The sequence below is a fragment of the Panthera onca genome, chromosome C1 (genome assembly GCF_046562875.1).
Source record: "Panthera onca isolate mPanOnc1 chromosome C1, mPanOnc1 haplotype 2, whole genome shotgun sequence".
NCBI lineage: Eukaryota > Metazoa > Chordata > Mammalia > Carnivora > Felidae > Panthera > Panthera onca.
This window is the reverse complement of record NC_138346.1, coordinates 115,139,364-115,161,819: the sequence shown is the minus strand read 5'-3', so window position 1 is coordinate 115,161,819 and position 22,456 is coordinate 115,139,364. Positions and strand designations below refer to the sequence as shown.

General features: G+C 45.4%; 1 protein-coding gene across 1 annotated transcript; it reads right to left on the bottom strand.

The window, feature by feature from the left end:
* Positions 1–12,571: 12,571 nt before the first annotated feature.
* Positions 12,572–18,192, bottom strand: S100A11 (S100 calcium binding protein A11). The gene is made up of 3 exons (XM_060622850.3): positions 17,932–18,192; positions 13,830–13,982; positions 12,572–12,901 (listed from the first exon to the last, which is right to left on the bottom strand). The coding sequence occupies exons 1-3, from the start codon at positions 17,932–17,934 to the stop codon at positions 12,746–12,748; spliced, it is 312 nt and encodes a 103-aa protein (XP_060478833.1). The 5' UTR covers positions 17,935–18,192; the 3' UTR covers positions 12,572–12,745.
* Between the last annotated feature and the right edge of the window lie 4,264 nt (positions 18,193–22,456).

Sequence of the window (22,456 nt, the reverse complement as noted above, 5' to 3'; positions counted from 1 at the left end):
CAGATTAATGGCTCAGTCCTACAAGACTGCCCAACCCCAACTTCAAAGCCAGTTGACAGTCCAGGGTGCGCCTGCGCTTCTGACCAACCGGCTATAGATTGGAAGTTCCAACAGCCCCCTCCCCATGTTTGATTAATTCTCTAGAGTGTAGAGTGGCTCACAAAACTCAGAGAAACATTTTATTCACTAGATTACTGGTTTATTATAAAACGATATAAATCAAGAACAGCTAGATGGCAGGGATGTATTCAGTAAAGTATGTGGGAAGAGGCGTGGAGCTTCCACGCCCTCTGGGAGTGCCACTCTCCCCTAATCTGTACGTGTTCAGCAACCCAGAAGCTCTCTGAACCCTGTCTTTCTGGGGTTTTGTGGAGGCTTCATTACAGAGGCAGGACTGATTAAACTGTTGGCCTTTGGTGACTGAACATCTCTAGCCCCTGTCCATCTCTGGAGGTCAGGGATTTGGATGAAAAATTCCAATTGTTGATCACGCGGTTTGTTCCCCTGGTAACCAGCCCCAACCTCAGGGTCTTTCCAAAAGTCGCCTCATTAACATAACAAAGGACTAGTCCCAAGAGTTTTAGGAACTCTGTGCCAGAAATGGAGACAAAGACCAAATATATATTTCTCATTATAAATCACAATATCACAGTTGGGAACCAATGGTTACTTTGAAAACTAGTAAATAAAGGGAAAGAATCAAGATTTGCCCTACTTTTCCTGTGTAAACTGTTCTTTAGCATAACCAAAAAGTTTCTCTTTACAAAAGCATTATAACTAACAATGAAGAAAATAGAATAAAATTATTTTGGTTTTGCAACTAATGAAATAACGGATTGGGATAATGAGCATCAGTGAACATCAATGACCTCACAAAAGGAAAAGCAAACATGTTATGTGTATCCTGAAGAAAGACACATCAGCTCTAAAGTATTCTTACCAAAAAATTCAAACCCGAGTCTGATCAAGCTTCAGATCTGACTCCAATTCTTAGAAAGTATAGGAAAAGAGGAACACGTTAAATACGAACACAGCAAGGGATACCTGGGTGGCTCAGTCGGTTGAGCATCAGACTTCGACTCAGGTCATGATCTCGGGGTTTGTGAGTTCAAGCCCTGTGTCTGGCTCTGTGCTGACAGCTCAGAGCCTGGAGCCTGCCTCAGATTCTGTGTCTCCCTCTCTGCCCCTCCCCCGCTCATGCTCTGTGTCTCTCTCTCTCTCTCTCTCTCAAAAATAAGTAAACATTAAAAAAACATATGATCACAGAAATATATTAGAAAAAGACTATGAGGATCCTACAAGACAAATGATCTTGCTTCTTCGATAAAAAAATAACAAGGGACAGGGAGGAAAAGGGAGAGAGAGAGACTACAGATTAAAAGAGCTGTAAGATACAGATCAATCAGTTGCACTAAGGGGACCTTATTTTATTCTAATTTGTGCAAACTAAAAAGATACCTTTATGAGATAATTGGGGGACATTTGAACATTGGATACTATGGAATTCTTACTAATTTTTTAGGTACATCTCAATTATATTTTAATAATAAAAGAGTCCTTGTCCTTTAGAGATCTATATTGAAATATTTATGGATAAAATACGTTGTCTGTGATTTACTTAAGAACAATCCAGCATTGGGGTGGCAGCTTATAGGGCTATAAATTAAACAGGACAGCACCCAGGAGTCAGATTATACTGTTCTATTTTTGTGGATCTTTTCCGTGATAAAGAGAAAAATGGGACAGGAGGTAAAAACAATCATTTGTGCCTAGCATTCCCTTTTAAACACACTTTCACGCTCATTATTTCCCTCCAGTTTTACAACCACCCTGTCGGGAGGTAGGGTAGGTGCTGTCATCTCTACTTTATTGCTAAAGAAGGAGAGACTTGGAGAACTTACTGAAGATCACACAACTGGTGTGTGGTGTCCAAGACCAGACTCCGCGCGTTCTTGGACCTGGGGAAGACTGTGTGGTGCAGTGAGGATCCAGGGAGGGTCTGGCTTCTGTTGACATTGGAGCAGTCGCCAGTGTCCCACAGTGCTGCAAGTTGAGGACTGCAGAGTTAGAACACTGGCTACTGGATTTGCTAATACAGTAAGGACTTGTCTGGCCCTGGGGGAAAGCAATTTGAGGCATGGGGAGGAGAGAGCAGATTGTAAGCGGCTTGAGGAGGTTTAGTGGTGAGAAAATGGGGAGCAGGGGAACTAGCATTGATGAAGCAGTCCCTGCTGCCTGGTTATTAATTTACACCCTCCCTGACTTGCATATTTGGTTTTCTTCCTCTTCCAGAAGTTAATCTCTTTATGGACTGGACTTGCAACGTTCCTGTGTCATTGTCTTTGTTTTGCGTTCCTTCCAGGAGCCGTGATGACTCCACAGATCATGGGTAACGACAGTGTTGACACTCAGTTGCTGTGGGCATAAAATACGAATCTGGTAACCGGAGCATTTCTCTTTGGGAAAGTTCTTAGCTGAGAGAGGTAGGGCTTGGGTTCAGGATTACCGTTGCTTCTCTCTGCTCTCACAGCCTCTGTTCACCGGGGCCGGGATCACAGAAACTAGTTCCCAGCCAGTGCAGACTTGTCTTTTCATCCAGGGTTTTCTTTCTTGGCTGCAGTCGTGCAGCAATGCTTTCTTCACGGTGACTTGGGGAGATTTAGTGGATTAGAGAGGGCAGAGAAACAAAGCATGAATTATCACTGTCCCAGCACAGGTGTGGTCCCTGCCCGCTGTCTTTCTGCCTGAATTCCCAGTATCTCTCTCACCGGTTCGCTTGGTGGACAGTACAATAGGGTCGTTGTGAGGTGGGTGGGGCGGTGAGGCACTGAAGTCTTCTTGAGGTGCAGTGGGCGGGGAAAGAGCCTCTCCCCCAACACTGGAGCTGGGCCATGAATTGTTGGTGGGACGCCCAGCTTCACCATCTTTATATATTTGCATGACTATATATTTCATTTATAGAAGCTCTCTTTGGTTCTTTTTTTCTTCGTGTATTCTTGTTTTATGTGTGCAATTTTTTGCTTTATTTTTATAAACATTTTAAACATCCTCATGTTAAAGTCCTGTCCAGCTTGCTCACTCTCTGTCTCTCTCATTTCTTGGGTGCAAAGTCTCTCCTCTTGGATAAACTGATGGTTGTCCCTCATGGGCAATATAATGTTTGTCTGTGAGCCCATTTGAGCAGGATTTGTCTTCTGTAGAAATCCTCCAAGTGGTTGGGTTGTCTTCACGCAGTGGTTTGCATTTGACTTTTGTGTTTCTTACTGCCCCAGAGCACTTTTTAGATAACTTCTTAGCCTAGGGATTTGGTACTAGGGAGCAGTGTGTGTGAGAGCCCTATAGCTTCAGGAAGCACAGGTGTGGGACTCTGATTTCTCTGATGACTTTGTTCCCCAGACCCTGGAGCTTATTCTGAGCTCTGTCTAGGATGGTAGGATGAGTTTTCTGGTCTCTATCAGGGACAGTGCAACTTTTTAGTAGTTGTCTCCTTCAGGTAAGGGCTCACTTCCTGTTCTCCACTGCAGCTCTGGGTCACATGGCCTCCACTCTGGGGTACTGTTACAGCTCTGAGTTCCCTTTTTGCTTTTGGCATCTGGATATTGCTCTTTCTGCCTTTTGGTTGACCAAATATTTGAACTTCTGCAGGGAATAGCTTCCATTTTATCTAGCATTGTCTGCAGTAGGTCTTGCTGTATCTGCTCCATCTTCAATCTTGACAGAAGTCCTAGCATCATGGTCCAGATCTTTATCAAAAGGAATGGCTTTGGGCTGAATTTTTTTCTTTTTTTCTTTTCATTAAAAAAAGAATCAACTTTGGGGTGCCTGGGTGGCTCAGTCGGTTAAGTGTCCAGCTCTTGATTTCAGTTCAGGTCATGATCTTATGGTTTGTGAGTTCGAGCCCCACATTGGTCTCCCGGCTGACAGCGCAGAGCCTGCTTGGGATACTCTCTTTCCCTCTCTCTCTGTCCCTCCCTCACTCATTCTCTCTGTCTCTCAAAAATATATAAACTTTAAAATTAAAAAAGAAGAACATTGAATTTGGCAATGATTTCTTGGATATGACAGCAAAATCACAGGCAATAAAAGAAAAAATAAAGAAACTGGACTTCATCAAAATTAAAAACTTTTGTACATCAAAGGACATTATCGATAGAGTGAAAAGGCAACCCACAAAATGTGAGCAATTTTGCAAATCATGAATTTGATAAGGGATTATTATTTACAAATTCAACTCAATAACAATAAAATTATCTGATTAAAAACTGGGCAAAGTCACCAAATTATATACATAAACCATATACAGTTTTTCTATATTAATTATACCTCAATAAAGCTGGAAAAAAATGGGTAAAGGACCCAGATATATTTTTCCAATGAAGATATATACATGGCCAAGAATTACATGAAAAGATGCTCAACATCAATAACTATTGGGGAAATGCAGATCAAAATAATGAAATACCACTTCATGCCCAAAACAGAAAAATAACAAGTGTTGGTGAGCATGTAGAGAAATAGGAACCTTGGAGCATTGCTGGTGAGCATGTAAAATGGTGTAGCTGCTATGGAAAAAAGTATGATGGTTCCAAAAAAAATACAGCAATTCTACTTCCGGATATGTATCCAAAGGAATTGAAAACGGGCTTGAGCAGATATTTGTATATCCATGTTCATAACAGCACTATTCACAATATCCAAAAGGTGGAAACATTCTAAGTGTCCGTTGATGGATGAATGGATATACAAAATGAGGTATACACATACAATGGAATATTATTTAGCCTTAAAAAGGAAGGAACTTCTGACATATCCCACAATATGGATGAATCTTGAGGACATTATGCTAAGTAAAATAGGCCAGTTATAAAAAGGACAAATATTGTATGATTTTGCTTATATGAGGTATCTGCAGTAGTCAGTTCATAGATATAAAAAGTAGAATGTTGGTTTCCAGGAATGAGAGAAGCAGGGAATGAGGAGATAATATTTAATGTGTACAGAGTTTCAGTTGAGGAAGATGAAAATGTTTTGGAGATGGATGGTGAATTCACATTCAACAATGTGAAAAATGTACTTAATGCTTCTGAACTGTGTATTTAAAAATGGTTAAAATGTTAATTTCATGTTATATATATTTAAACACAATATAAAATAAAAAAGAATTCAATAAATTAAGAAAATTTCCAAAAAAAAATCATCTATGTGCATTAGTGGTGGCACTTTATCCTCTGCCTCTTTCTGCGGCAGGAATGGCCATGTGGTAGGGAAATACTGATGTCCCCACTCTACAATGTATCGGATATCCTCCCTGTCCTTCCAGATTCACTTTCTATGCTTCTCTGTCCTGCTTAGTCTTCAGCCTGGGTTGTCCTATGGAAGACACTGGCAGGAGATCAGAAGGTGGGAAGAGAAAGAAATTGATGTTTATTCCCTTGGCTCCTTCCTGCTTCGTGTACTCTGACAGTGGATGCATTTCTGTACCTAAGGCCACAACATCTGGGAGGGACCCCTCTCTCTTACCTGTGGCTCTTGCTGGCTTCCAGTGACTGCTCCCTTGCCTTTCCCAGTCAGGCCTGGTGGTGGAAACAGCTTCTTAACTTTGCTAGTTCTGGTGCTTTGCTATCCATCGTTGCCTCTCTTATCCCTGCCCACACCTCTGTGATAGTTTATTAAACTTTCTTTAGTGACCCTTTGAGTGTGCCTGTGTTTTCTATGGGGACCCTGACTGATAAAGCACACCAAATCTGATTTTATAGCGTTATCTATTTTTTTTTCCCGATCTACTACAGTAGTCCCCTCTTATCTGTGAGGGATATGTTCCAAGACCCCAAGGGGTAGTACCAAACCCTATATATACTATGTTTTTTCCAAGCATACGTATCTTTGATAAGGCTAAACTTATAAACAAGGCACAGTAAGATATTAACAACAATAATAAAATAGGAAGGTTGCAATAATATACAGTAATAAAAATTATGTGAATGTAATCTCTCAAAATATCTTCTTATACTGTCCTCGCCTTTCGTGTGATGATGTGAGATGATAAAATGCCTGCATGAGGAGATGCAGTGAGGTGAATGATGCAGGCCTTGTGACATAGTGTTGGGCTGCCATTGACCTTCTGGTGGTGTGTCAGAAGGAGGATCATGTGCTTCTGGACCGCAGGTAACTGAAACCGTGGATAAAGAGGGCTACTGTAAATGCTGGGCACCACATTAAGTACTAGTGATGTCAGGGTGCATTTAACAAGGTTCTTGTTCTTGAGTTCTCAGGCAAGTCTGGGAAGACAGACAAGTAAAAGCACCATTGCAATAGAGTGGTAAGTGCTTATTAGAGAGAGGTAAACAAGAGTGCTGTGACAACATAGAATAAGAACATTGAAACCAGTCTTGGCTGCAGGTGGGTGTAGGGAAGACTTCTCAAGGCGGATGACACTTGTGCTGCTCTAGAGGATGAGCAGGAAGAGGTGGAAAGGGGACAGTGGGCCTGCAGGGCAGCAAGAAGAAGTTATGAAGGCATAGAGGCATAAAGCTTCGCGAGACTGGAGGGCAGGCAGTGACCAGACCGCGATGACTCTTGAGTGCCCCAGGACAAGTCTGGTTTCTATCCTGCATGTTGAGAGGAACCAATGCTGTTCTACCACGGGAGTGACCCCATCAAGTCTGCCTTTAAAACCTCTTTGATCACAGGGTGGAGAAAGGAGTGGAAGAGGTCAAACTGGGGACAGGGAGAAGAGTAAGAGAGCTTATTGCAAAATAGTAGAGGCTATCTTTTCCAAAGGAGAGGGACCAGTAATTAGCTGATTAATTAAAAGAAATCAGTTCAGGGGTGCCTGGGTGGCTCAGTAGGTTAAGCGTCCGACTTCAGCTTCGGTCATGATCTCACAGTTCGTGAGTTCGAGCCCTGCATCGGGCTCTGTGCTGACAGCTCAGAGCCTGGAGCCTGCTTTGGATTCTGTGTCTCCCTTTCTCTCTGCCCCTCCCTCCCCTCCCTCTCTCTCTCAAAAATAAACATTAAAAAAAAAATTAAGAAAAAGAAAAAAGAAATCAGTTCAAATGGGTATTTATAAAAGTAACAATATTTCAAACATTTACTTAAAACATGTATGGGGGCACCTGGTTGGCTCCATGGGTTGAGCGTCTGACTTCAGCTCAGGTCATGATCTCATAGCTTGTGAGTTCAAGCCCCGCGTCGGCTCTGTGCTGACAGCTCAGAACCTGGAGCCTGCTTCAGATTCTGTGCCTCCCTTCCTCTCTGCCTCAACCCACTCGCATTCTGTCTCTGTCTCTCTCAAAAATAAATAAACATTAAAAAAAAAGTACGTTTACCAGGATTTTGCTATGTTATCTTTCTAGTGTAAATCATATTCATAATGATTTTTAGTTTTTTTTTAATGGAAAATTTAAAGATACTTATGGGGCAATCTGAGTGAAAGATGCTTCTAGATTTTTACCAGTTTCTTCCTCATTTGTTCATGGTTGTCTCAAATACAACTACATCAACTACAGTGATCTTCAGTGAAATTCCCTAATCAAGTCTTTGAAAAGAATTCAATTTGACTTTCATAAAACAACTATCTATACCCATATTTTATTCGTTTATAGACTAATTAAATTTCAGGTTATAAAGAATAAGTACAACTGATATAAACAGGTTTCGGAACAACCACAAATACGTTCTTAGCGAACACATGATTTCACTGATGGGGGCTCCCCTAGAGTTATCCATTACCCTTGGACATTTGTGGTTCTTTGGTCATCAGTCAGCAGTTTTTTTAGAAAGAATGGGGAGATGGTTAAATGAATCAGTTACAAGAAAGTCTGAAAGAAGGCAACAAGGGTGGAGAGGAGGAGATGCATGTGCCAGAAGTAAAACCCAAGATGTGATGACTGGATGTGGTTGTGAGCATGAGACGCCTAGGATTATCTCCAGGTGCCTCGTTTGGACAGCTGGGTGATGGTGGTATAACTCACTGAAACCAGGAATGAAACAAGAGCAGGTTCCGGGAGAAAGATGTAGAGTTGAGCCTTGAACAACACAGGTTTGAACTGGGCGGGGTCCACTTACATGTGAATCTTTTTCAGTAAATATATTGGAAATTTTTTTTAGAGATTTGTAACAATTTGAAAAAACTCATGAACTGCATAGCCGAAATATCAAAAATGTTAAGAAAGAGGTATGTCATAAGTGCATAAAATATATGTAAATACTAGTCTATTTTATTACTTCCTGCATAAAGTATACAGAAATCTATTATAAAAGTTGAATTTTATCAAAACTTACACACACTTACAGACTGTATGTGGCACCACCAAGAGAAATGTAAAGCGTAAAATGTAAAGTGTAAAAATGCAGTATGAAACGTCATAGAACTCATTGTAGTATATATGCTACTGTAATAATTTTGTAGCCACCCGTTGTTGTCATTGCAGAGAGCCCAAATGTTTTGAGTGTCCCAGTATCTGCACAAAACACTGTGTGATGCTAATACCACCACCTGAACAGTTGCCTGGCTGGTAGATTGTGTATTGTAGTAAAAAGTAATCTCTTGTGGTTCTTGCTATTAGTAATTAAGTTTATGGGGAGTCAAAAATTATGTGGATTTTCAGAGGTGCCTGGGTGGCTCAGTCAGTTGAGCGTCTGACCCTTGATTTTGGCTCAGCTCATGATCTTGCAGTTCATGGGATCGAGCTCACATTGGGCTGGCTACACCAAGCCTGCCTGGGATTCTCTCTCCCTCTGTCTCTCTGCTCCTCCCCAGCTCACACACGTGCACTCTCTGTCTTTCTCTCAAAATAAATAAATAAACATTGTTTTAAAAAGTTACATGTGGGTTTCTGATTGTGTGCACATTGGTGCCCTGACTCCTGTGTTGTTCTGGAGTTGACCGTAGAGTCCAGTTTCAAACATGTTTGTTTGAGATACGTGTTCCTTAGTGGGTGTGCGCCTTGTATTTGTAGCATCCGTCTCCCCCACCTGACCCACTCTCCCCAACTCTTGGTTCTGTACTTTGGGTGGGACCCCACCCCAGTTCCAACTAAGGTCAGGTACACGGTTCAGGCTCCCACTGATCTCTGCATGGCAGGCCTGCAGACCCACTGATTCACCTAGGGGTGGAAACAGCCCAGGAATTTAGAAAGACACCATCCTTTTGGCTGTGCTGAAGCTAAAGCTGTCCCTTGGCTGTTCAGTTATATGAGTCAATAAATTCCTGCTCTGCTTACAGTTTAAACTGAATTTCCTGTCAGCTGCAACAAGAATCCTGGCTGTGGGACAGCCAGGTAGAGATGTTGGGTTCAACCAATGACTTGAGAATTCTAGAGATAGATTTGGGCTGGGGATATATAAATGTAAGTCATGAGCGCATAGGTCAATGCCATGAGTTTGAAGGTCACCAGGAAAAACAGAGGCCAGTTAGTTTGAGTGCCATGACACGGGAAGCACACAGCATGATCCTACGTGGAAGGGCCCCCTCATCCCTACCTCGTATCGCGAGGTGTCCTGGAGGAAAAAAACATGTAGGCTGAGAAGCCAGGGTAAGTGGAACCATACCTGGGAATGGGTGTGGGGAGGGTGGGACAGCTCCAGGCAGAGAGCTCAGGCCAGGAAGTGAGTGCAGCCCAGTGTGTTGAGAAAAGTAAGGGTCCTGATGGCTGGAATGTAGAGGGTGCCCCTGTGAGGGCAAAGCAGGGGAGGTCCAATGCGCAGCAAGCTGAGTGGGGGCGCATTGTGTCCCTTACATGCCCAAGAGCCCCAGGGAGTCTGCCAAAAGGCTTTAAGCTGGAGAGCAACGGCATCAGAGGCTTCAGGAAGGAGGGTCTGGAGAGGGGCAGGGCCGCAGAGGAAGGCGCTGCTGTATCCAGACAGAGGCTGTGGTGCCTGGGGCCAGGGGGAGGCTGGAGCGGGTTTGAGGGCTATCTTGGTGCATTCGATGAGCTTGAGGGCTTGGGTGAATGTGAGGAGTGACTTCCATGTTTCTGGGCAGGGTGGCTAGGTGGACGGAGGCGCCATTTCCTGAGATGGGGGCAGTGGAGGAGGGGCCTGTTGGGGGCTTGGGAGCATGGTGAGTTCAGTTTGGGGTACAATGAACCAGAGTGCAAGTTTCTTGAAGACAAGACTCTTCTCTGCCTTATTCACTCTGGGAATGAATACACAGATACACAGAACAGTCTTACACATTTTAAGTAAATCTTTAATACTTGAGTACGTGAAAGATACCTGTATTATTTTATTAAAAAAATTTTTTTTTAATGTTTGTTTCTTTTTGAGAGACAGAGACAGAGTGTGATTGGGGGCAGGGGGCAGAGAGAGACACACACAGGACCTGAAGCAGGCACCAGGCCCTGAGCTGTCAGCACAGAGCCCGACCCAGGGCTCAAACCCATGGACCATGAGGTCATGACCTGAGCTGAAGTTGGACACTTAACTGAGCCAACCCAAGTGCCCCATGTATTATTAGTCTTAAATGTTTATTTTTGAGAGAGTGTGAGTGGGGGAGGGGCAGATAGAGGGAAGGGGGGACAGAGGATCTGAAGTGGGCTCTGCACTGACAGCAGTGAGCCTGATGTGGGGTTCGAACTCATGAACCTTGAGATCATGACCTGAGCCAGAGTCGGGCACTCAACCCACTGAGCCACCCAGGCGCTCCCAAACCTGTATTATTTTATATGGAGAAATCTAGGAGGCAGCATTGGAGCTCAGGAGCTAGAAGTGGGTTGAGGAAACAGATTCGCGTGGTCATTGGCCTCTACTAGTAAATGAAGACCAGAGTAGGCGAGATGCGCAGGCAGAGTGTGAGGCCTGGGAGGGAGGCTCTGCACACGGTGTGGAGAAGCAGCAGCTTTGAAGGACTGTGATTGTCTGATGTGGCTCCTAACCGTAATCTTGTCCTGCTCCTCTTCCCCGACCTCTCAGACTCTCCTCTGTTCTCCTTTGCTCAGTCTTCTTCCTCTTACTTCCTCCTACCCTTAACCGAGGGAACGCCGCCAAGCCCTCCTGTTTCTCAAGACAGGTCTTCTCCCCAGACTTCAAATGCAGATGCCAACTGGACCTACTAAGGGCAGTTTAAATACAGCAACCCTCACTGAGCTCATCACCACTTCCCCCAACCAGTGCCTTCTGTCTCTCTCCATGATGTGGAGTGAGGTCTCTCTCCATCGCTCACCTTCCAAACAGACACTTCAGGTAGTTGTTTTCAATCTTGAATTGGAAGCTTGGTACAGATTGGGTCTGTCTTCTTTCAAAACTCGAAGGAGCCAAGCAAGTAAAGATTTCTCAGTTAGTTCCCTCAACCTGATGTCCTAAAGCCACGGCTAGTGATTTCTTGGTAGAACAGCAAATCAGCCAGTAAACTTAGGGTGCCTGATGTTTTTCCATCTCTTCCCTGGCTCAGTGTTCTTTGGGATAATAACACTTTTTAATGAATTAAGGAACTTATCCAAGAAGTAGTTACAAATTCTACTCGAAAAATTTAGGGACTTGCCAGCCTAGGCACTGGTCTTCATTCTGGAATGTCAGAACCAAACAAGCAGTCCCAGAAATGGTCTGATTCATTCTATTAATTTATGAGGGAAGAAACTGCAATCCAGAGAGATTTTTACTAAGAAAACTCACACAGATGGATAAGGAATCTGAAGGCCTCTGGAAACAATTGCTTTCACCTGTGCTGCTTAGGGATGCAAAAACACACTTCTCTTGAGCGGGGGAGGGGTAGAGAGAGAGGGGGACACTGCATCCAAAGCAAGTTTCAGGCTCTGAGCTGTCAATACAGAGCCCGATGCAGGGCTTGAACCTATGAACCACAAGATCATGACACGAGCTGAAGTTGGGCACTTAACCAACTGAGCTACCCAGGCGCCCCATATTATTTTTAACCCTGGGTCAGCCTTCTGGTCCCTTTTTCTAGGCTCTTTCCCTGCTGCTTTATCAGAGGGCTTAGAAAATGAAGACTAATGTTGACACTGGCTCAAGTCCGATGTAAATAAGGAAACCCACATCCCAATACAAAGACCTTGACCACATTGGCCTCCTTTTCATTCCTCCAGCGTCCTGCTCTTTCTCACCTCAGAACCTCACTGTTCCTTCTCGTGGAAGTCCCTCCTCCATCTTTCCAACTGTTTGCTTTGTCTCATCCTTCAGATGTCAGCACACATGAGATCTCAGAAGAATGCCCTCCCCAGCCCCTGTAACCTGTAACATACCACCTTGTAGTCTTTCCTCCATAGGATTTATCTAGTTGTCTTGTTTGCTTATTCATTGCCTCTCCCCTCTCCCCCCTGCCCCAGAAAGTCAGCTCGGTGAATGAGGGACCTTGTCTGTCTTGCCGACTGTATCCTCAGAGCCTGTGGTAGTGCCTGTAGGAGGGGTGAATAGACACTTATTGAGTAACAAGTGACATTTCTCCATCAGTCTGAGTGATCTGGAATGATTCTGTTGGTACCGTGAGTCATACTTACAAATACACCCAAGGTGTATTTTCACTATTTACTGTGCAGTTCTGGGAACTGCTTCCATCAGGCTAATCCCTCCCACGCTGCTTCCTCCCTGGCACAAATGTACTGACTCTCTAGCGTAAATTTTAAAAAACGCCATTTCTTTATTTACCACCAGCAGGACTGGCCTGCACGGGGCAGTGGATGCTCTGGGCTCAAGGACGTGTAGGATGTGATGAGAAGATGATGACTGGGAGGTTGTTTTGAAGGAAAGGGGGTGGTCTGCAGGCCAGGCCCAAGAGCCCCCCTCAGATTTACTTCTGGAAATGGGTAGACCTTAAAAAGGAGTCGTGGCAAGCTATGGCCAAGCCGCCAATAAGATTAAGAAATTCTTGGAAGTCCAGTTGCCCATCGGAGTTGGTGTCAAGTTTCTTCATCATGCGGTCAAGGACACCAGGGTCCTTCTGGTTCTGCAAAGGTAATAATAACCATAATAATGATACTATTAATGGTACCTGACCTTGCACTTTCTAAGATACTTTCAGTTATGTTGCCACATCTCATTCTCACAAGAGTGTGAGGTACAGGCTAGGGGTTAGTAACACTCCCACTTCCCAGACACAGTGACAGACTCAAACAGGGAAGTGACTCGCCTAAGAGGAAGACCTGTGCCTGGAACCCAAGTTTTCTGGCTCCCATTCCCGGGTTCCTCTGTGACAGTCAGGGGTTATTCAGTGGTATAAAAGTAGTGGCACACTTTTTCAAGTGTCACCTGCCACTCCAGTATACAAACTGCACAGAAGTGAAGCGATCTGAAGTGGAAAGAAGACGCAGGTCCTGATCTGCCTCATCTTCTACTCCTCTGAGCTCCCCACACATATACACACTTACAGCCACTAGCTACACTGGCTGTTTAAATTAGGGACTTAGAAATCTGTCCTTGAGTGGCACCTGTGTCTGGTGGCTACCACACCGGACTGTGCAGATAGATACAAAACATTATTTCCAACATCACAGAAAGTTCTATGGGACGGGGCTTCCCTAGAAGCTTTGGGATGGAGAAATCAAATTTGAAAACTATCCTTTTACACCACTTACCGTTTCATATGCTCCTTCCCTAAATGAAAGAAATGATTTCCTTCCCTAAATCAAAGTTGAGAACTTTGATCTTTAAAACACACCGTGTTCAAAGAAAAGAAGGAAAGGTCCTTGAATGGTTACTCAGAGCTCACTTGAGGCCTGAGGGCTCCGCCTCTGCCGTGCAGGTCCCTGGCTTGGAGTGAATGAAGAGGAGGCAGGGGTGGGGGAGTCAGCTGCTGGGTCCTCACTCCCAGCCATTTTGTCAGGGTCTTTGTTTTGAGCTATGGGTAGTCTGGGGGGAGGGGCTGGGAGCAGTACCTTTGTGAAGGCAGCCAGCTCTGTATTCATGAAGGTTAGGAACTCTGTCTTGGAGAGTTTGCAGCTATTACCATCCTTTCCAGCATACCTCTGGAAAACAGCAATCAGAGACTCGATGCACCGCTCAGTCTCAGTAGGGCTGGACATTTTTGCCTTGAGAGAAGAAAAGTCAGGGTTCAGACAAGGGCTGGATGCTGGAGAACACTCCAGAGAATCTCATACCTTCATTTTGGGCTAAAGGAGTTTACTAAAAGACTAGGCTGTTTTTTAGGGGGCAGAAGAGCCCAAGACAAACACTGAAGGTCACATTCCATGAGCTTCCCTCCCATATCACATGTTTATTCTGGGTGAAATATAGTGAGGGTACACATGGAGCACGTGGGTGTGTCTAAAAGCAGTAGACTGGGCGCCTGGGTGGCTCAGTCGGTCAAGCACCCGACTTCGGCTCAGGTCATGATCTCACAGTTTGTGGGTTCGAGCCCCACAGTGGGTTCTGTGCTGACAGCTCAGAGCCTGGAGCCTGCTTCCGATTCTGTGTCTCCCTCTCTCTCTGTCCCTCCTCTGCTCATGCTCTGTCTCTGTCTCTCAAAAATAAACAAACATTAAAAAAAAATTTTTTTTTTTAAAGCAGTAGACTGTCTGGATGAGTGTGACTGCGGCAGGGTTTACTGATGTTTCTAGAATCTGTGGGTAAACATGTATAACTATACACCCACAAATCCATATGTGCACCAAGCACTATTTGGAGATTAAATAATTTCCTATTTTCTTTTTTTAATATATATTTTTAAAATTTTTAACATTTATTCATTTTTGAGAGACAGAGAGAGACAGAGCATGAGTTGGGGAGGGGCAGAGAGAGAGGGAGACACAGAATCTGAAACAGGCTCAGGCTCTGAGCTCTCAGCACAGAGCCTCATGCGAGGCTCAAACACGTGAACCTTGAGATCATGACCTGGGCCGAAGTCGGATGCTCAACCAACTGAACCACCCAGGTGCCCCAACAATTTCCTGTTTTCTAAGCAAATATAGAGGCTACTGTGATAAATGAAATTCAGTTCTTTTTAAAGCAATACCGAATTCCTGGGACTCCTGCATTTTCTAGAAGAAAACTAAATGCATAGTTATTATTGTGTGTGGGGTAGGAGATTTGGGAGCTTTTTGGATGTTCAAAAGCAGCTTTCATATTGAAGGTTAAGAACCATTAATTTTACATGGGAGGAAACAAGAGCCACGAGAAGGGAATTGACACAGTAGAGCCACCCCTAGAATTTCAGCCTCCAGGTCCCTATCTGCAATCCTTGGTCTTTGTTCCTTCTTCCAGATGCCACTAATTCTTACAGGAATGGCCAGAGGAACTTCTCTGGTCACGTCAAACCACAAAGGGTGATCTCAGGAAGGGAGCTCTCAGGTTGCCACTCATCAGTTCCCCTGGCATCTACAGAGCTGGACCTCATCGGTGGTTGCACCAGGAGGAGCTGGAGGGTCAAATTCTGTGCTGGCCTCTGCCTTCCTTACAACAGAATTCTTGAGGGAAATTTTCTATTTTGCAGAGTCTTCAGGTCATTTCTGCCTTCATCTAGGGCCCCCTGGTGGTTCAGACATCAACTACAGGCTTTCTGGAAAAGTTGCCAGCCACACCCTTCCTCTCCGGCTTTACTAAACTTCAGGTATTAATAATGATCTTTGCTTGGATGGTGACATTTACAATTAGCTTTTACCCCTTAATTTGGTCTTTGCATGGACTTCCTGGAGCTCAGAGCTGGGACCCATAATTAACATGCTTCGGATTGATCCGAGCCCTTAGGGGCACAGCTTTGGGCTCCTTCCTTCCTCCCCACTGCCCCGGCCGCCCCAGGCTTTTCATATGCAGTGTCTCCACGATGTGTTTTACCAGCCTAGCTGAGCTCACTGCTGCCCTTTGCAGGTGGGAGCATCTGTAAAGCCCTGTCCAGAGGTGGGTTCTAGTGAACTCTTCTGGAGATGGATTCTTTCCCAACAGTCATGTTGTTGGAATGCTTTCTTTTTTCTCAGAGAGAACTTTTTTTTTTTTTTTTAAGGAAAGAAAAATGTCCGGGGTTTGGGAGTGAAATAGAATACCATAATCTAGAAACAGAGGTTTTTGCACAACAGTCTTCCTTATCAGGACTAAAATTTCACTGTCTTAATGTGTCAGATGACAGGAAGAAGGTCAGCTGGAAGGACATGCCATATAGGGTAAAAGATTCCAGGCTGAGGATTAAGGGCTTTGTGACCTTTTTCTAGGCCTACAGATGCTCCTCTGCCCCTTTACCTTGGGGAATTCTGATTGCTTTGCTTCTCTAGTTTCAAAGTGGCTTTCTGCTTTATTTTTTTTTTCCTCCTTAACACCAGGACTATAATTTAGACCATTTTTTTCCCCTTCTTGAAAACTGTTGCTATCAGCCACACATGGAAAAAATTAAAACCTCTGTATTTCTTCTCAGAAGTAATTTTCCAGAGTGAAAGAAAGAAACACAATTACCGAATTACTACTAAAATGGAATTGTAAAATTTGTAAAGCTGGAGGGAGTTTGGGAGATGGTTCCAGAGAAGGGAGGCCCAGAAACAGGAAAGCTTTGCTCAAGGTGAAGCAGAGAGGCTGAAGAGAGGAGAACAAGATCTCCTGCCTGGAGGCCAGCACTCCCCACAGCTCACTGCACCCTCACAGTTGTATTTGGCACCATGATAGGAAGGAGAAAATGGTGTGAGGTAAATGGATACAGTGAAAGAATTTTAAAAATGCATTCCGAATACTCAACATTTGAGGAAAGGGGGAAGAAAAAGGAATGTGAAAAAGAAGTAACACTTGAAAGATTCCAGCATTGCTGTTGTCATTCTTAACCAAAGTGCTTCCCCCAGCCCCACCCCAGCGAGGATCCAAGGAGGCATCCACCTTCCTTCAGGGCAGTCCTTCCCAGTCTTCACCACCTATTGGTGCTGGGTCTGCCTTTTCAAGGTTCCTTGGGACATTGTTACTCCCTTCTTGCATGGAAAGGAAGGAGGGAAGAGTGGGCAGGGATAAAGGCTGGCAAATGTGTTGTGTAAAGGGTCAGATGGTAGATATCTTAGGCCACTGTGGTCCATGTTGTCTCTGTCACTCTTTTGTAGCGGGACAGCAACTACACAGACAGCTCATAAGTGAACGGGCGTGGCCGTGTGCCAATAAAATTTTATTTATGGTCAATTAAGTCTGATTTTCGTATCACGTCAGGTGTCACAAAGTATTATTCTTCTTTCGGTTTTCTTTCAACCAGTTAAAAACGTCAAATCCATTTGTAGCTTGTGCAGGGGTCAGAAACCCTATTTGGCCCGCGGGCAGAAGTTTGCTGACTCCCTTCACAAAAGGGGTCAAGCAGGAGGTAGATTTTGGAGGTGGCCTAATGGAAACGCTAGAGAGAGAATTCAAAGCAGGTTGGCAGGAGCTGAGAAGAGAAAAACAGATGTTGGCCTGAGTGCCTGAAAAGGCGGTGGGTTCAGAGGAGAAGGGAAGGAAGAGGGGCTTGGCGGGGACCGGACTCCTCCCACCGTCTGGGCTGCGTCCGGCTGGCTGGCAGCGGCTTCGGTTTCAGGCTTTGGGGTCTTGGCCGGTTGCCGACAGCTTACTAAAACCGATTTTCCCCGGGGCTCTGACGACTCAGTTCTGAGAAGTGCCCTTCCTGGTCTACAAAAACAACCAGTGCTGACGGATCTCCCCCGCCGCGTCCCGCCCTTCTTTAACTTTTCTGGTCTCCCAGGCTTCCCGGAGCCCGGGGGCGGGCCAGGGGCCCGGCGCGACCCCGCGCCTCGCCCCCTTCCCGGCCGAGGGGGATCGGGTAAGGGGAGCAGCCCCTCTTCCCCCGGCTCGCACCGCATCCGCGCGGCGGAACCAGAGACTCTCTGGTGGCCGCCCCTCGTCTGCTAGCACAGGCGGAACCTACGGCTGCTTTCCTTGCAGCCTCTACCCCAGTTCCCTCCCACGACTGACTTTCGCGGCTCGGCTTCCCGCTACGTCCCACAGGAATGAAGGATCAGCATGGCGGCAAGCACACCGAGCCTTTTTTCCTGTCTTTGCGGAGGCAGACACGACAAAGCCCGGGCTTACCATGTCTGCAAGGAGCGGTCGCGGGCGCTGTGCGGCGGCGGCGGCGGCGGCGGCGGCGGCGGCGGCGGCGGCGGCAGCAGCGGCAGCGGCGGGCCGTGAGCTCCGGGAGGCGGGCGCGGGCTCGGGCTCGGGCTCGGGTTCCCACCTCTCCCGGGCCCGCCTCCGCCTCCACCCCCCGGGCGCAGATCCGGACTTGTCCGCCCCGCCCCGCGCGGCGCCGCCCGACTCCCGAGCCTGGCTCCCGGCCGGCCGGTCTCCACCCCCAACCCCTTCCCCACACCCCCTCCCCGGCGCAGATACAGACCTGTCTGTCCCGCCCGCGTGGACCAGCGCGCCGCTCACCCGAGACCCGCCGTCTCTCCCTGTCCCTGAAAGATTCTGGACTTTTCTGAATTAAAACTTATGCATGGCGGTCTTGGGTGTGGTGTGCCTGATATCCGTGGCTCTTTTCCGCGAACGAGCTCATTCCGGTTAGAGAGGCAGAAAGATCCGTTTAAAAACGTGCAGCACGGAGTGTGGGCCGTAATTGTAGAGTGGAAGTTCCCTAGAAGCCAGGGCTATCTATCCCTTCACATTAAAGAGGGCTAATACACGGTGGTGATTTGTGCCAAGTGGAGTACCATTGTCTCAAACGTCTCCCTAACCGAAGACAGTTACGCCCACAAAACCTCAAACCACTGCAATTAAAAACGGAGCGGTGTGAGTAGGGATTTATCTGTGTGCACTTGGCAGTGGAGCTGGGAGTCATGTTGAGAATCAGAAGCTCTGGGTTCTACTCGTGGGCCTGTTAACTTGATTGCAGTACTTTTGACAAACCTCCTCTCTCCTCAGAGTTCCATCTCCTTATCTGTTAAAAGTAGTGACGTTGCCTTTCCTGTTTCATAATATTGTTATAACTGTCCAGTGAAATGAGAGCTTTGTGAGGGCTTCAAAAACTGGAGTGGATGGTGTAAATTGCTTCCTGACATCTGCTGTCACTTCTGAGCAAATCTGCCTCTCAGCTACTGCAGACTCACATTCTTTTTTCTTTAAAAAAATTTTTTAAGTATGTATGTATGTATTTATTTAGAGATAGGGTGAGCAGGGGAGGGACAGAGAGAGAGGGAGAGAGAGAATCCCAAGCAGGCTCTGCCCAGTCAGCATGGAGCCCAAGCGGGCTTGAACCAACTAATCCTGAGATCATGACCTGAGCTGAAGTCCCGCGCTTAACCAACTGAGCCACCGAGGTGCCCCATCAGACACACATTTTCTTGAATCCACTTGAAAGCCCCACCTGAGCCCCACACTCAATAATTCAAGAAGTAACCTGCTTCTTTCCCATCTACCCCTTCTCTGCTAGTAGTACTGCCATTCTGCCATTCTTCTCCAACTTGAGAACTTTGGATCCAGGTTTTGACTCTAAATCCCTTTCTTATCCCCAAATCTTATCAAGTACCAACTCCTATCAATTTTATTTTTTTACTCTTTTGGATCTCCCCCCATATTTTCTATTTCGACCTCCAGTGCTCTAATTTTGATTTTCAATCCCTCATTCCTCCAGTTTCTTAACTGGTCTCTTGCCCCACTAATCTGTTCTTTTGACTGTTAAAAACACATTTTCCTGACAAACAGCTCTGATCAATTGCCTACTTAGGAAGCAAACCATGACAAAAGAATGAAACAAAATGGCGCCCTGTTGCTTTTTATATAAAATATAAACTTCTCAGCCTCTATCTGGACGGGAAAAACTTCTTTTACCAAGTGAATGAATGAATTCTTCACTTTATTCATTTAACAAACATTTTTGGAAACCTATGTGCTAAGCCCAGTATAGGCACAAGACATACAAATATGAATATGATATAGTGTCTGCCTTTGAGGTGGTCTGTGGATAGACTTTAAACCCTTGGTAGTTTGGGGAGTGTTCCATGGATGGCTACTGAGGTCCACAAATACCCTTAAGTTATATATGAAATTTTCTGCATAAGAGATTTTCCTTCTGGGGAAGGATCTATAGCTTTCATTTGATTCTTAGAAAAATCTAGGATTAAAAAATATTAAAGAATCATTAGTCTAAATGATTCTATATGTGAATCATGGGGCCTTTTATACCACAATCCTCTTTAAAGGAAAGCACCTCACTTATAGCCTCTGCTGAAGGGTCAGCCCCATTGGTGACTTTTTGCATGATTTGACCCTGTGCTCACTGTCACAGCTAATTTGATTGAGGCTAGCTCTGGACTCAAGGAATGACAAGCCATAGAATAGACAGTAGTGGATGTTTCATGACATGACATGGAAAGATGAGCTGAGGCAACTCAGCTTCTTGCCCTTGGGAAATTGAAATTAGAAACACATAGAGAATTAGACGTTTAGAAGAGCTGAAGCTGAACATTTGCGTAGAGAGACTAATGAGGTTATGGCAAATCAAAATTACAAAGAGGTGGACACTATGAATAAGTAGAAGCTATGAAGTTCAGAAAGAGTGTACAGAATAGAGGGGAAAATAAATGAATTGCTAACTAGAAATAAAAGAGGTAGCTACTTGGATATTGGCTGAGTTGCATAAATGGTGAAGCACTAAGAACCAGAGCCTATAGTCCAACTTTACTAGTGTTGTTGTCCTTCCTGAATCTGGTTGTTCCATTTTCCTGATTTTCTGTAAGATAGTTATTCTTTCAGTAACTTTTCTGCCCCATGAAGTAGCTTGAGTGAAACCAAAGAAAAGAGCTGAACCAAATACGTATGAATTGTCTGGAACCAGGCTGGGGCATCAGCTCCTTCGGGTCAGGGCTGCCAGGGCTGGGCAGCTGCCCAGGGTCATGCTGAGCTGGGTTCATTACCAGGTTTTCATCAAAGGAGAGTTCAGGATAGATGGCAGGCAAAGGTAGATTTGGCAAAGTAGGTAAATAGTGCATCAAGCTAAAGGGCTAAAGCAGGTGAGGAGCTGAGGACAAGTGCGGGCTGGTAAACTGATGCCAAGAGACTAAAATGAGGTACAGATGAGCAAAAGGGCTATTCAGAAAATAAACGTGGGGAGTTTTTTTATGTGCAACCTGAGCTCTGTGCAGCATTGGGTAGATTCTAAAATGGACACAATAGAGTGTGACAGACATAATAGTTGGGTGTGACCGAGGTACAGTGACAACGCTGGGGAGAAAATGAGTGGTTAATGTTGTGGGAGCAGGGAAAGCATCATGGAGAAAGTGCTGCCTGAGCTGCTGTTTAAGGATGCCTGAGAATCCATCAGGCGGATGGCCCAGTGGTGAGGCTGAGTGAAGTCAGGCAGTATGGCAGTGTTTCCGATGACAGACTTGAGCTACAGTGTGGGGTTCAAACCCACTATCTCTACGAGCTCCAGCGAGACATTTATCTGCTCTGTGCCTCAGTTTCCTCATTTCCGAGTGGAGAGGATTGTAGCACTTGCTTCATGTGGTTGTCTTGAAGATTAAGACGTAATTCATGTAAAATGCTTAGAACTCAGAGTACTGCCTTCAGAGGAAGCCTCACATGATGGCTTGTGCAGAAGTAAAGAGGGATGAAGCCCACGTGTGTTCTCAGGACTTGTGGGTGGTTCTGCAGTCCTACACTCTGGGTGTGGGGTGATGGTCAGTGTGAGGCAGAGGCTGAAGGGTATGAGCCTGGAGAGATAAGGGTCAGAACATTAAGGGCTCTGCCCCAAAATTTGGATTGCATCCTGAGAGCTATCAAGAACCATTGATGAGTCTTAAGGAGGAGAGTGACATGATGCACTTCACCTTTTGGTGTACTAGAAAATGTACCAGAAAGGAAAGAGACTGGAGGCTTGGAACATAATCGAATATTGTTGCAATGACCAAGGGGAGATGGCCATGAAGTGGGGAGGAAGGGATTGCTCAGTGCTGAGAAGGCAGAAGCAATCGAATCCATGCCCTGTGTGGATGTGGAGGGTTTGGAAGAGAGATGCAATCACTTTAGGAGAGAATAGGACTGACAACAGTGACATTTGGGTATAGCTCTTCAAATCCCTCTCGCCTCAGGACTTCTGCTGCTCTGTCTGATGTGTCTCCAGTCGTTTTCCTCGCTCTCCTCATCTGTTTTCATCTGCTCGGGCTGCCATAACAGACACCACACACTGGGTGGAGGGAAGAACAGAAATCTATTTTCTCACAGTTCCAGAGGCTGAAAGTCCAGGATGAAAAGTACTAGCCAGTTTAGTTCTCAGTGAGTTCTCTTCCTGGCTGGCAGACAGCCACTTTCTTGCTGTGTCTTCACGTGGTGGTGAGAGAGGGAGACATCTTGCTCTTCTTATAAGGCCACGGTCCTATTGAATTAGGGCTCGCTCCACTCTTATGACCTTTAATCACTTAATTATTTAACTGTATTACTTCCTCAAGACCCTATTTCCAGGTTGAGTCACATTAGGGTTTAGGGCTTCAACATTTGAATTTTGTAGGGGAGGGGAGAACATAGTTAAGTCCATAGCATGGTCCTTTTTTTTTTTTTTTTTTTTTAAAGTAGTCTTCACACTTATCACGGAGCCCATTGTGGGGCTTGAACTCACAAC